The sequence below is a fragment of the Geospiza fortis genome, unplaced genomic scaffold, assembly GCF_000277835.1.
Source record: "Geospiza fortis unplaced genomic scaffold, GeoFor_1.0 scaffold391, whole genome shotgun sequence".
NCBI classification, from domain to species: domain Eukaryota; kingdom Metazoa; phylum Chordata; class Aves; order Passeriformes; family Thraupidae; genus Geospiza; species Geospiza fortis.
The window spans coordinates 680,500-692,222 of record NW_005054472.1 but is presented as its reverse complement, the minus strand read 5'-3'; the positions used below and the strand labels follow the sequence as shown (position 1 = coordinate 692,222).

The 11,723-nt window shown below is 49.1% G+C and overlaps 1 protein-coding gene across 2 annotated transcripts in view; it reads left to right on the top strand.

Annotated features, from left to right (window-relative positions):
- The window catches only part of CUNH1orf116 (chromosome unknown C1orf116 homolog), a 9,144-nt gene extending 5,586 nt beyond the window's left edge, over window positions 1–3,558 (top strand). For both annotated transcript variants that reach the window (XM_031062901.1, XM_031062900.1), the window contains 3 exons: window positions 354–516; window positions 1,504–1,827; window positions 2,028–3,558. In XM_031062901.1, coding sequence (XP_030918761.1) covers window positions 402–516; window positions 1,504–1,827; window positions 2,028–3,235 — 1,647 coding nt within the window. In that variant the 5' untranslated portion in view covers window positions 354–401 and the 3' untranslated portion in view covers window positions 3,236–3,558. The remainder of the gene's footprint in view (window positions 1–353; window positions 517–1,503; window positions 1,828–2,027) is intronic.
- The last annotated feature ends 8,165 nt before the right edge of the window (window positions 3,559–11,723 follow it).

Below are 11,723 nucleotides of genomic sequence, written 5' to 3'. Positions count from 1 at the left end.
ATAAAAATATATTATATATCTAAATATATAAAATATATAATACATAAATATATAAAATTATAGATATTTGTACATATATATTTATATATGTATATATATTTTTTGTATATATATGTAGTATAAAGTAAGCATCTCTTTCTTATATATATTTATATCTATTTATACACATACATATTATAAATATATACATATCACATATATTAAATATATACATAGACATTTATATATTTTATATAATAAATACATACATATATATTTATATTTCTATATACTATATATACACACTATATATATGTAGTATAAAGTAAACATCTTTTTTCTTATCTGCTCTGCTCTATCTTCTTTTTTTCCAGAGTGACAACAGCTATGACTATTTATCTGTGGAAGAAAAGGAGTGTTTGATGTTCCTGGAGGAAACCATTGGCTCCCTGGATGCAGAGGGGGACAGTGGGGTGTCCACGGATGACACCGACTACGGGGAGCCCTCCAAGCCCAGGAAAGGCCCTGTGCCCCGGGGTGAGCTGGAAACCCTTCTGCAGATAAGATTTTAGTATAAAATATAAAAATCTATTTCTTTCTTTCCCCAAAATAGTTTCATACAGGCCTTGTTCTCAAGCACAGATGTGTACAATACACATCCTTTCTAGACATGAATATTTTACAAAATTTTCTGATACTCAATGGCTTTGAAATTCTACAATATATAAATACCTTGCAGGGATCCTGCTTAGTGTCAGTAATGACAGTAATTAATGAGGTTTTGTCAGGCCCAAAAGATCCAATTTCCCCAGCAGTGATGGATCAGAGTGTGGGGGTACCAGTTCTGTTTCTCTGGGTCTGGATTGAAGGCACTTGAGATGATAGTTCATGTTCAGACTCAGGTTTTCATTATTTCTTATCACTAAAACAGTCTCACTACTGGGAGTTTGGCAGCTTTTCATTAGAAGGCACAAAATGGCCAACAATCTCTTGTTACAAGGTCTTTTAAAACTAAACCATGCAATTAAGAACTGACACCTAGATTCTTTTCCCTTTTAACCCAATAACTGATCCCAAAGAGCCTTCAATGCCAACTTTTCTGCCCAATTACAAAATGCCACCCAAACCCATGGAGAATAAGGAAGAAGAAGAAACCCAGGACAACGCCCTGTGCCCTCCATCTTGCACACTAAAAATCCCAAAACCTCAATTTCTCACCAAGTGCTACACCTACACTGCTCTCTATAATCTATTTCACACTTTTGTGGATTCCAGTCTATCTTGAAGTCTTTAGGAAAGATTCCAGTCTATGCTGAAGTCCAGGAAACTTTCTCCATGGATGAGGGTCAAAGTCAGTGCTCCCCTGGGGCTCAGGGCACCCCAGAGCAGACAGAGAAATATTCCCTGTGTGCCCTGGGTTTCCACATCAGAGGAGCCAGGGGATTCCTGGGTGCCTGTGCTGGCCCAGAAGGGGTGAGGGGTGTTCTGTGTCCAGAGCATGACTCCAACTCCCTCTCTTCCCAGATTTGGGGAACGGGACTCCCCCTGCAAGCAGAGCTCAGCAGCGTGGGGCTGAACAGAGGAGTGGTAAAATCATCTCTGCCCCATCCAGCTCAGCCCCAGCAGCTGCTCCAGGCCCAGGTTGTTCCAGCCTTCCCAGGAACATCCCTGCAGCAAATGGAGCTTCTGGCAGCAAAGGAGGTGTCCCCATAGTGCCAGCAGGAAAACCTGCCCAGGAGGTGCCCAGGGAGGGCAGGCTGGACCTGGGAAGCCACACCAAGTCCGTGATTATCCAACCTCCAGACCCCTTCCAGGATGAGCTGGAGTGGTCACGCAGCCAGCGCTCAGATGCCAAGGGAGAGGCACCCAAGGAGACCAAGACGTGGACTTCGTGGGGCCACCTGGGGAAATCCACGCTGGAGGAGGCCCCTCAGGACCCCGATGCCAAGCGTGGGCCTCCAACTGCCCCCAAACCGCGGAAATTGCCACCAAACATCATCCTGAAAACCAGCAGGAGCAGCCCCGTGCCGGAGCACAACAGCGCTCAGATGCCAAGGGAGAGGCACCCAAGGAGACCAAGACGTGGACTTCGTGGGGCCACCTGGGGAAATCCACGCTGGAGGAGGCCCCTCAGGACCCCGATGCCAAGCGTGGGCCTCCAACTGCCCCCAAACCGCGGAAATTGCCACCAAACATCATCCTGAAAACCAGCAGGAGCAGCCCCGTGCCGGAGCACAAGCAGAAGGCAAAACCAGCCCCTCCACCCTCAGCCGCCTCCCAGGCCAGCCCTGCCAGCGACAGCACTGCTGAGAAGGGGAATTCAGGCCACCTCGACCCCAAGGAGAAGGAGAAAGCCCGAAGGGAGGCCCTGGAGAAGCTGGGACTGTCCCAGGACAGGAGGGAGCCCAGCGCCCACCTCCATCCCCACCCCAGGGAGACACAGCAGCCTGGGGAGGGCTCCGCGCCGGGGATCCGGCAGATCCCCTTCAAATCCAACACCCTGGAGCGCTCTGGGGTGGGGCTGGGCAGCTCCATGGGCAGCGCCAAGGAGCAGAACGGGCGCAGCAGCAGCAGCTCCCTGGGCAAGATGTCCTTCATCGAGCGCCTGGCGCCCAGCTTCCTCCGCAGCCGCCCCCGGCCCGCCTCCCTCGGGGCAGGGAAGGACTTCGGGGGCCTCAAGGAGCAGGAGGAGAAGGACAAGAGCAGCAAGAGGAGATCCCACCCTCTGCCCAGCTTCCCCAGGCCGCCACGCTCCGCTGTCAGCGTGAAGATCGCGCCCAAAGGCGCGGCTGATGAGAACCGGCGCGAGGCGCTCAAGAAGTTGGGGCTGCTCAAGGAGGAGCTGCTGGTGGGGCTGGTGGAAAAGGGGATTTTTTCACCCCAAATCCAACTGCCTGCACTGCCTGGGGCAGGGACATCTGCTCCCAGAGGTGCTGGGAGCTTCACACGGAATAAAGGAAGGCGGCGTGTACAGGATATTTTGTATATAGCAGGTGTACATGGGATATTTATACAAAGCAGCTCTCTGCGTGGATGGGGTGTGTTCTCCTGCAAGGGCTTTACTGCATTTGGGGATCCATCAAATCAGGGAAGCCATGGAATTCGGGGTTTGGCTTGTTTTCAAAAGGGTTGCCTGTGGATAAAGCATCTCTGGGAAGAACTGCTGGACTTTGCTGCTCCTTTAGGACTTTTTTGGGGTTTTTTTAAATTAATTTTATCACAGCCTCTGAGAGCTGAGCACTCACCTGCCATGTGAAAGTGCCTTGCAAAACCATCACTGCCTGCTGGGTGGGCTGGAGGGCTGCCCAGACATGCCACTGCCTCCCTGGCACACCCTGCTCTCATACCCAGCCCTGACCACCTGCATCCAGCACCTGGAAGAGGCCTGAACTGCAGGAAAACACGGCTGAGGAAGGCAGAGGCTGTGCTGGTGTCAGATCCAGAAGTGCTGCCCAAAATGGGGCAGATGCAAGGCTGGGACAGCTCCAGCTCCTCCCTTCTGAGCTGTCCTGGCACCTCTGATGCTGCCAACACCTTGCTGCTCACCCTGGGGAGCAGAGGTGGCTGATGTCCCTAATAAACCTGTGTGTGATCAGAAGGTGCCATGTGGTACAGATTTATGTCCCAGTCAGGTAAATAATAAATGCCCCCTAAATATTTAAAAACCGAAAAACAAAAGGGGTTTAAAACAAAGAGTTCTGAGTGAAAGGATGAGCCAGGTCAGGTCTGTCCCACCTAGAAAATTGAATTATTTGATCAGCACAAGCAAAATCTTCCATGGAGCAGCCTGGGATGGTGGAAGGTGGCCCTGCCTGTGACAAGGGGAGGAACAAGGAGAGCTTTGAGGTCCCTTCCACCCAGACTGTTCCATGGTTCTGTAACTGCCAGCTCTCCCTGCAGGCACAAAGAGGGAATGTGGAATTCCTGGTGCTCCTGTGTTTGCTGCCAGGCCTGAGCCAGCCCCAGGGGCTCCCCCCATCCCCATCAGCTCGGGCTGGGCACTTCCACCTGCAAATGTTTGACTTCAAAGGCAGCAAGAGCACTGTGAGGAGAGGAGGGGGAGATAAAAGGGTCAGCCAGGCTCCTGCCTGGGTGAAAGTTGTGTTTTCATCCCTGTGCTCCTCCCCTCTGACCATTCTTTTTTCTGCTCTGACTGCTCAGCACCTGCATGGTGCAAGTCCCAAGGGAAATCTCACCTTGTTCATCTAATGAGAAAGGAGGAGAGCATTAAGGACTCTCTCAAAGCATTTTTGCCCTGAAACAGAACCTAAACATTTCTTAAAACCAGGTTGTTTTGGAAACAAAAGGCTTCTCTTCCAATCCTTGGCTTTAGTCAGAGCCATTGTGTGCTGGTGTCATGAAGGCTGAGTTTTGTTCAGATTTCCAAGGAGAAATGTCACTCCCAAAGATCCCTTATCACTCTGTGACGTGGGGATGCTCACAAACAGGAGCTGGTATGAAGTGGGAACAAAAGAGAACAAATTAAAACAACAGCCAGGGAGCAGCAGGGTCATTCCTCTGGGCATGAACTCCACGTTTCTGTGCCTTTCCTGGAGCTGCCGGATGCTCTGGGCTGAATCACTCACCACAGGCAAGCCCCATTCCTCCAGCTGTTTATTCCTGCCAGGGGAATATGGAATTTTACCTCCTGGATGTGTTTGTAGCCCTTAGAAACGGAGCTGTTTATGCCCCAGGGCTGGGGCCTGATGCAAGAGCAGCCCATGACTGTGCCTGGTGCCACCCAGAGCCGAGCCCTGCTGCTGGCACAGGGATCCTGCTCCTGTTCCTGCTCCTGGCACAGGGATCCTGCTCCTGATCCTGCTGCTGGCACAGAGATCCTGCTCCTGTTCCTGCTCCTGGCACAGGGATCCTGCTCCTGTTCCTATTCCTGGCACAGGGATCCTGCTCCTGATCCTATTCCTGGCACAGGGATCCTGCTCCTGTTCCTGCTGCTGGCACAGGGATCCTGCTCCTGTTCCTGCTGCTGGCACAGAGATCCTGCTCCTGTTCCTGCTGCTGGCACAGGGATCCTGCTCCTGATCCTATTCCTGGCACAGGGATCCTGCTCCTGTTCCTGCTCCTGGCACAGGGATCCTGCTCCTGCTCCTTCTCCTGCTCCTGTTCTGCTCCTGCTGCTGGCAGAGGGATCTTGCTCCTGCTCCTACTCCTTCTCCTGTTCCTGCACTCCTGCTCCTGCCCCTGCTCCTGGCAGAGGGATCCTTCTCCTTCTCCTTCTCCTTCTCCTTCTCCTTCTCCTTCTCCTTCTCCTTCTCCCTCTCCTTCTCCCTCTCCTTCTCCCTCTCCTTCTCCTTCTCCTGCTCCTTCTCCTGCTCCTGCTCCTTCTCCTTCTCCTTCTCCTTCTCCTTCTCCTTCTCCTTCTCCTTCTCCTTCTCCTTCTCCTTCTCCTGCTCCTGCTCCTGCTCCTTCTCCTTCTCCTTCTCCTGCTCCTGCTCCTGCTCCTTCTCCTTCTCCTTCTCCTTCTCCTTCTCCTTCTCCTTCTCCTTCTCCTTCTCCTTCTCCTTCTCCTTCTCCTTCTCCTTCTCCTTCTCCTTCTCCTTCTCCTTCTCCTTCTCCTTGTGGAGGGATCCTGACCCTGCTCCTGTTCCTGCTCCTGCCCTACTCCTACTCCTTCTCCTAGTCCTGCTCCTGCAGGCATCGAGGCCACCTCAGCTCCACCTGGAGCTCCTGCAGGCGCCTTCCTGCTGCTCCCTGTGCCTGCTGCTGCTGCTGCTGGGAACTTTTCTCCTGCTGCTGCAGGGGTTGGCATCAGCCTGGCCAGTCCCTGAATGACTGGATTCATGGCTCAGCTACAAACCAGCATTTCCCTGCCTCAATGCCTCACATTCCTTGGATTCTGAGGGTCAGCATCTTGTGCATACCTTTGGTGTGGGCAGCTCTTTAGAGGATGCCCTGCCCTTCTCTCCATGCTCAGCAGCCCCAGGGATGTTTGCAGAGAGATTTAAAGCCTGGCTGAGGACTGGGACAGCCCCAGAATAATTCAATTCATTGCTCAGCTACAAACCCTGCTCCTTTGCCTGCCTCACATTCCTTGGACTCTTTCTGAGGGTCAGCACCTTGTGCACACCTTTGGGGTGATGTAGCTCTTGAGGAGGATGCCCTGCAGCTCCAGGGATGCTTCCAGAGGGATTCAAAGCCTGGTGTGGGCTGTGCCAGCCTGAGCCTGTTGGGTATCCCCAGCCTGTCCTGGAAAGGTGCTGCTGCTGCTGCTGCTGCAAGGTCAGGGATGGCAAGCACTGAGTGCAGCTCGGTGCTGCAAGCAGTTCATTAACATCAGGTAATTGTTCAGTGTAATTGCCTCCACGGGTCAGCCCCTCTCTCCAAAGAAAGCCTGCATTAGTTTGGAAATTAAATTGCCTGTAAGGAACAGAGGCTCTTGGTTTGTCATCACCATAAAATCATGGAAAGGTTTGGGTTGGAAGGGACGTCAAAGCTCCTCCAGTTCCATCCCCCTTTCCCTATCCCAGCTTGCTCCAAGGCTGGGTGGGGGCAACACAAACAAAATCCACCCCCAGGTTCAGGCAGAGCCCAGCAGAACTCCTGGGGTCTTGTTTGGGACCCCTGAAATCAAAATCAGGCTTCATACTCTGGCAGGGGGTGGAATGAGATGAGCTTTAATGTCCCTTCCAACCCAAACCATTCTGTGATTCTCTGAATTGAATTCTGGGCATACTTAACTTGATTTGTGCCTGAAAGGCAAAATCCCAGCAGGGCCCAGACACAAAACAGCCAGGAAGAGAGATGACAGCCTTGCAGAAGGAACAAGTCTCAGAAGGGTTGGTAAATGTACCCTCAGTGTCTCCAGGCAGATTATCCAGACTGAGTTTATGAGTTAACAATGTCAAAAACAACAAACACCCAGCTTTGCATTTTGCACAGAATATTCATCTAATTCCTAACCATCAGTCCCACCCTGGCTCAGACCTGTCATTTCCATGTCTACATGAGCCTGTCAAGACCTCCTGTCCCAATTAAAAACATCCTTGTGCACATCTTTCATTACAAAGATCAAACTCAGGAGCAGTGGCTGGTGGGACTCTGGCAGTGTCAGGGAGCAGCAGCTGCACCCAGAAATAATTTGTGTTAATTGCAGTTAATTACAGCCCCTCCAGGGCTGCATCAGGGGAGCCTTGGGGCTGAGACTGAGGTGGAGACCCTCACCCTGCCCTGCAGGGTGATCCCAAACCCACCAGGATTTAACAGCAGGAACTCCAGCTCTAGCTCTGCTTCAAGATATTCTCAGGTAAATTTGCATCACTGGCAAATGGAGGAAAGCAAACACCAAACCAATAAAATCTGGCTGCTCTAAACACAGCAGTGAGAGGCTGGAATGGCCCTGGTGGGGCTGCTCTTTGCAGGGTGTTGGTTCTGTGGGGCTTGGGTGGGAGCTGCAGTGATGAGCTTGGGCCTTTTTCCATTTACAGTTCCATTAGGAACAAAGAACAGGGGCAAAAAGAGAAAAAAAAGGATAATGAAGAGGAGCATGGTGGGGTTGGAGAAGGTTCTTCTTGTCTCCTTGTGAAAGGGCAGAGCCCCAGCTCCTGGTTGTTGCCCAAACTGTGCTGGAATGGGGTTAAAAAGCCTCAGACACCTCCAGCATCTCCCACAGGGCTGGAGAGAGCCCAGATCAGTCCTGGAGAGCCCAGATCGGTCCTGGAGAGATCCCAGCTGGATCCTGGAGAGCCCAACTGGATCCTGGGGTGATCCCAACTGGATCCTGCACTGATCCCAGCTGGATCCTGGAGCCCAGGTTTGCTGTTCCCCAGCTTGGTTCAGCGCAGCCCCACCAGGGCCATTGCAGCCTCCCACTGCTGTGTTAGAGCAGCCAGATTTTATTGCTTTGGGGTTTGCTTTCCTCCATTTGCCAGTGATGCAAATTTACCTGAGAATATCTTAAAGCAGAGCTAGAGCTGGAGTTCCTGCTGTTAAATCCTGGTGGGTTTGGGATCACCCTGCAGGTCTCCAGCTCCCCAAGGGCTCAGCTCTTTTCTTCCCAACACAGGAGACAGACAGGGGCGGTGTTGTTCCTTGCAGAGGGGTTTATGTGCACCAAGCCAGCCCTGGCTGGCTCCAAGCAGGGGTTTAATCATTAACTGGGCACTGAGGAGCAGCCAGGGGTTGTTCTCATTAATTAATTGCAGCTCTGAGCACAGACAGGCTGGGCTGAGGCGCTGGCAGTGACCTCCACATCTGCACAGGGATGGAATTGGTGGGATGGAGCCTCTGCCTGTCCTGGTGCTGCTCCAGGGAGGAGATTCCCTCTCCAGCACCTTTGTCAGAGGAAGGAAGAGGAATTTCCTTTACAAGCACAGCCCAGAAGAATTTAACTCTCTTTTAATTACCTGAATTAATTTAAATTTAAACTTAAGTTTTTTTCAATTAAATGTCACTTAAAAACTTTTTAAACTTAACGTTAATTAAATTTAACTCTCCTTTAGCAGTGTAAGGTGCGAGGCAGTGGTGCTGCCCCAGGAAGGTCTCCTGGAATTCCATGATTTTATGGTTCTCTGAAATAACACTGATTGTTCCCAGGGGGTTCCCACCGGCACTTTTATCCCATTTTATTGCTCCTACAAAGCCAGTCCTGGTGCTTTGCTGCTCCCAGGGCAATAAATGCCCTCAGTTCTGCTGGAGCCCAGCCAAGAGTGGGGAATTTATGGCCCGGGTTTGGTACAAAACACAACAATTACTGCAATCCAGGATTAATCATATCGCCATTAACAGCACAAAACTGCTCAGTGGAGATTTATCCCCAGCCAGGGAGATTCCAAAGTGCTTCAGGGATTGTCTCACACAGAAAACAGAGGGGAAGATCAAGGCCCTGGAGCCCACAGGACTGAGAAAATCTCTAAATCTCCCCCTGAACCCTTCCCACTCCTCACCCAGGGGTAGGAATGTGCTCCTTGTTGATGGAGTGACCAAATTTTGTTATTATTTTTGGTCTGCTTAAAAAGGTAAAAAGCCCTGTGGTGGTGTTCACAGGGTTCCCAGGACAAGGGAAGAGATGAAAATCTTGACTCCATGCTTCAGAAGGCTGTTTTTTTTATTTTATGATATATATTAAAAGAAAATTATATATTCAAACCATACTAAAAGAATAGAAGAAAGGATTTCATCAGAAGGCTTGAAAGGAATAGAAAAGAATGATAATAAAATCTTGTGACTGACCAGAGAGTCTGAGACAGCTGGACTGTGATTGGCCATTAATTAAAAACAACCAACATGGGCCAATCACAGATGCACCTGTTGCATTCTACAGCAGCAGATAACCATTGTTTACATCTCATTTCTGAGGCCTCTCAGCTTCTCAGGAGAAAAGATCCTAAGGAAAGGATTTTTCATAAAATACATCTGTGACAAAGCCCAGAAGTTTTTCTCCTTCATTTGGTACAAAGACACCTCATAGGACCTGGGGGATTTCACCTCAGACCTGGGGCTGCCCATTGGACAGAGGCCAAGAGGTCCAGCCTAGATAATTCACTAGAAAAAGAAGAGAATAAAGGAAATAATAATAAAGAAAATAATTTTGTGGGGTGTTTTAGCATGAGCAAGAACCTCTTATCCCCAGGTCAGTTTTTCTCTAGAAGAGCTTTGTTATTTTACCTTTTATTAAACCTTTTTATGTTTCCAGCACTACTTCAGGAGCCATCCTGCTGATTTTATGCTTTTTGAAGTATCAGAGCTATCTCGGGTGGGATGGGCTCCTCTGAGAGCTCAGGAGTAACCCAGGGAATGCTGTCCTGCACGTCCTGGGCACACTCAGGGTGCTGGAGCCAGCCCAGGGCCTCTCAGAGATGCCACAGGTGGGAATTTTTAATTTTTAATCCATCATTTTTAATGAAAGGCAAAGCAGCCCCAAGTCCCTGGCAGTGACTGAAATGCCTCTGTAGCTTTGGAGCTATCTCTAAATGAATAAATAAATAACAAATAAACTCCTCTCAATCCTTTGGTTGGTGCAAAAGAGGAATTGTGTTTATGGAACAAACTGCCCTGAGTTTGTTCTTCACACCCCACGGTCTGAACCCACCCTGTTCACATTTCAGGGACTGGTTCAGGGCAAAAATGGAAGCAGAAATCAGCTTTTTGACCCCAAAACAGGATCAAAACACAGACATGAGCTCAGGGAAGGGCCAATCAAACCACAGGGGTCTGAGGAACCTTTCACAAAGTTCTTGGTGGGAAGTTCTGCCTGGAAGTGGCTCACAGCAAACACCATTTTGTGACATACTGCGTGTTTTATATTAAAGCATTTTGTCTGTAGGGCAGGGGAATTCCTCTCAAACTCTGCAATTTCTGCTCCTGGCCTCTTCACCTTTTTTTTCCCCCTTCCATGGTGTCATCACATCCCTAGGTAGCTAAAAAGACCATTTTGGGGTCTTTTTGATGACATCTCTGCCACTCCTCTGAGCATTTTGACCATCTCCACTTTGCTCATCAATCCAAGACCTCAGAAGATTTTTAGTGCACCCATTTTAAAATTTACACATCGATATATGAAAAAAAGAATTAAACATCAAGAGGAAAGCAAAGACTAACTGAGCTGCAAGCTGCAAAAACAACTTTATTAAACAAAATCCGAGCTGGAGGTGGAGGAAGAGAAAATTTCCAGCCAGCAGAACCATCACAGTTTAAGGTAGGTGAATCTCAATTTGCCCTTAAAATGCTATTTTTTTTTTGAGAACTGTGCTGTTGTAGAGTGATTGTAGGAGAAAGATTTCACCTACAGGATGTACCAGTTCTGAAATTCAACATAATTATTCCTATAAAAATAAAGGTAGTGACTTAGGATGATTTTTCTCCCCACTGTGCCCTTTTTTTTTCCTTTTAAAGCTATAAATTAAATTACTGCCCTTTTTGGCCAAGAACAACCAAAACCAAAAATTATATGGATGGGGTAAAATGCACCCCAGTTCTGGATGGTGCAAAAAATGGATCCTAAAAACATTTTCACAATATAAGGCTGAAATAAAGACAGGAAAACCCCAACCATTCATGGTTTGCTCCTGGGATTTCTCTAGCTCTTGTCTCTTTCTGCTTTATATTTAATGCCTGTTTGTGGGTTAGCATTAAAAAACAACTCCTTGCCTAAAAACTAACATTAAATGAGATTAAAATGGAGCTGAGGGTTCTGTCCTGCAGAGCAGAAATAAGGAAAAGAGGGATTGTACTGCTGGACATCAGAAAAAATTAAATAAGCATAGGAATTACATTTTTACTGATTTTTTGATTAAAAAAAAAAAAAGCCATTCATCTCTTTACAGGGAATTTTTATTAGGTCTCATTGCTTCAAGTCCTCCAGACTGGTGGGAATTATGACTTTGAGTGAAAATCCCCATTTTTTACAAATTCTGTCTCTGTTGGCTGCAGTGAGGGAATTGCTGAGGCTCTGCCCTGAGTGAGGAGAGCTGGGGGGACTGGAGCTGTGCCCCAAACCCCAAACCAGCACAAACTGGGGAAACTGGAGCTGTGCCCCAAACCCCAAACCAGCACAAACTGGGGAAACTGGAGCTGTGCCCCAAACCCCAAACCAGCACAAACTGGGGAAACTGGAGCTGTGCCCCAAACCCCAAACCAGCACAAACTGGGGGCACTGGAGCTGTGCCCCAAACCAGCACAAACCAGGGTTCAGAGCAGGAGTGTGAGATCTGCAGAGCACCATTAACTCTTTTTTTCCTCTTAAAATTCCCTTATTTTTGGCCCAAGACAGGTCAGAGCCTCGGTTCAGC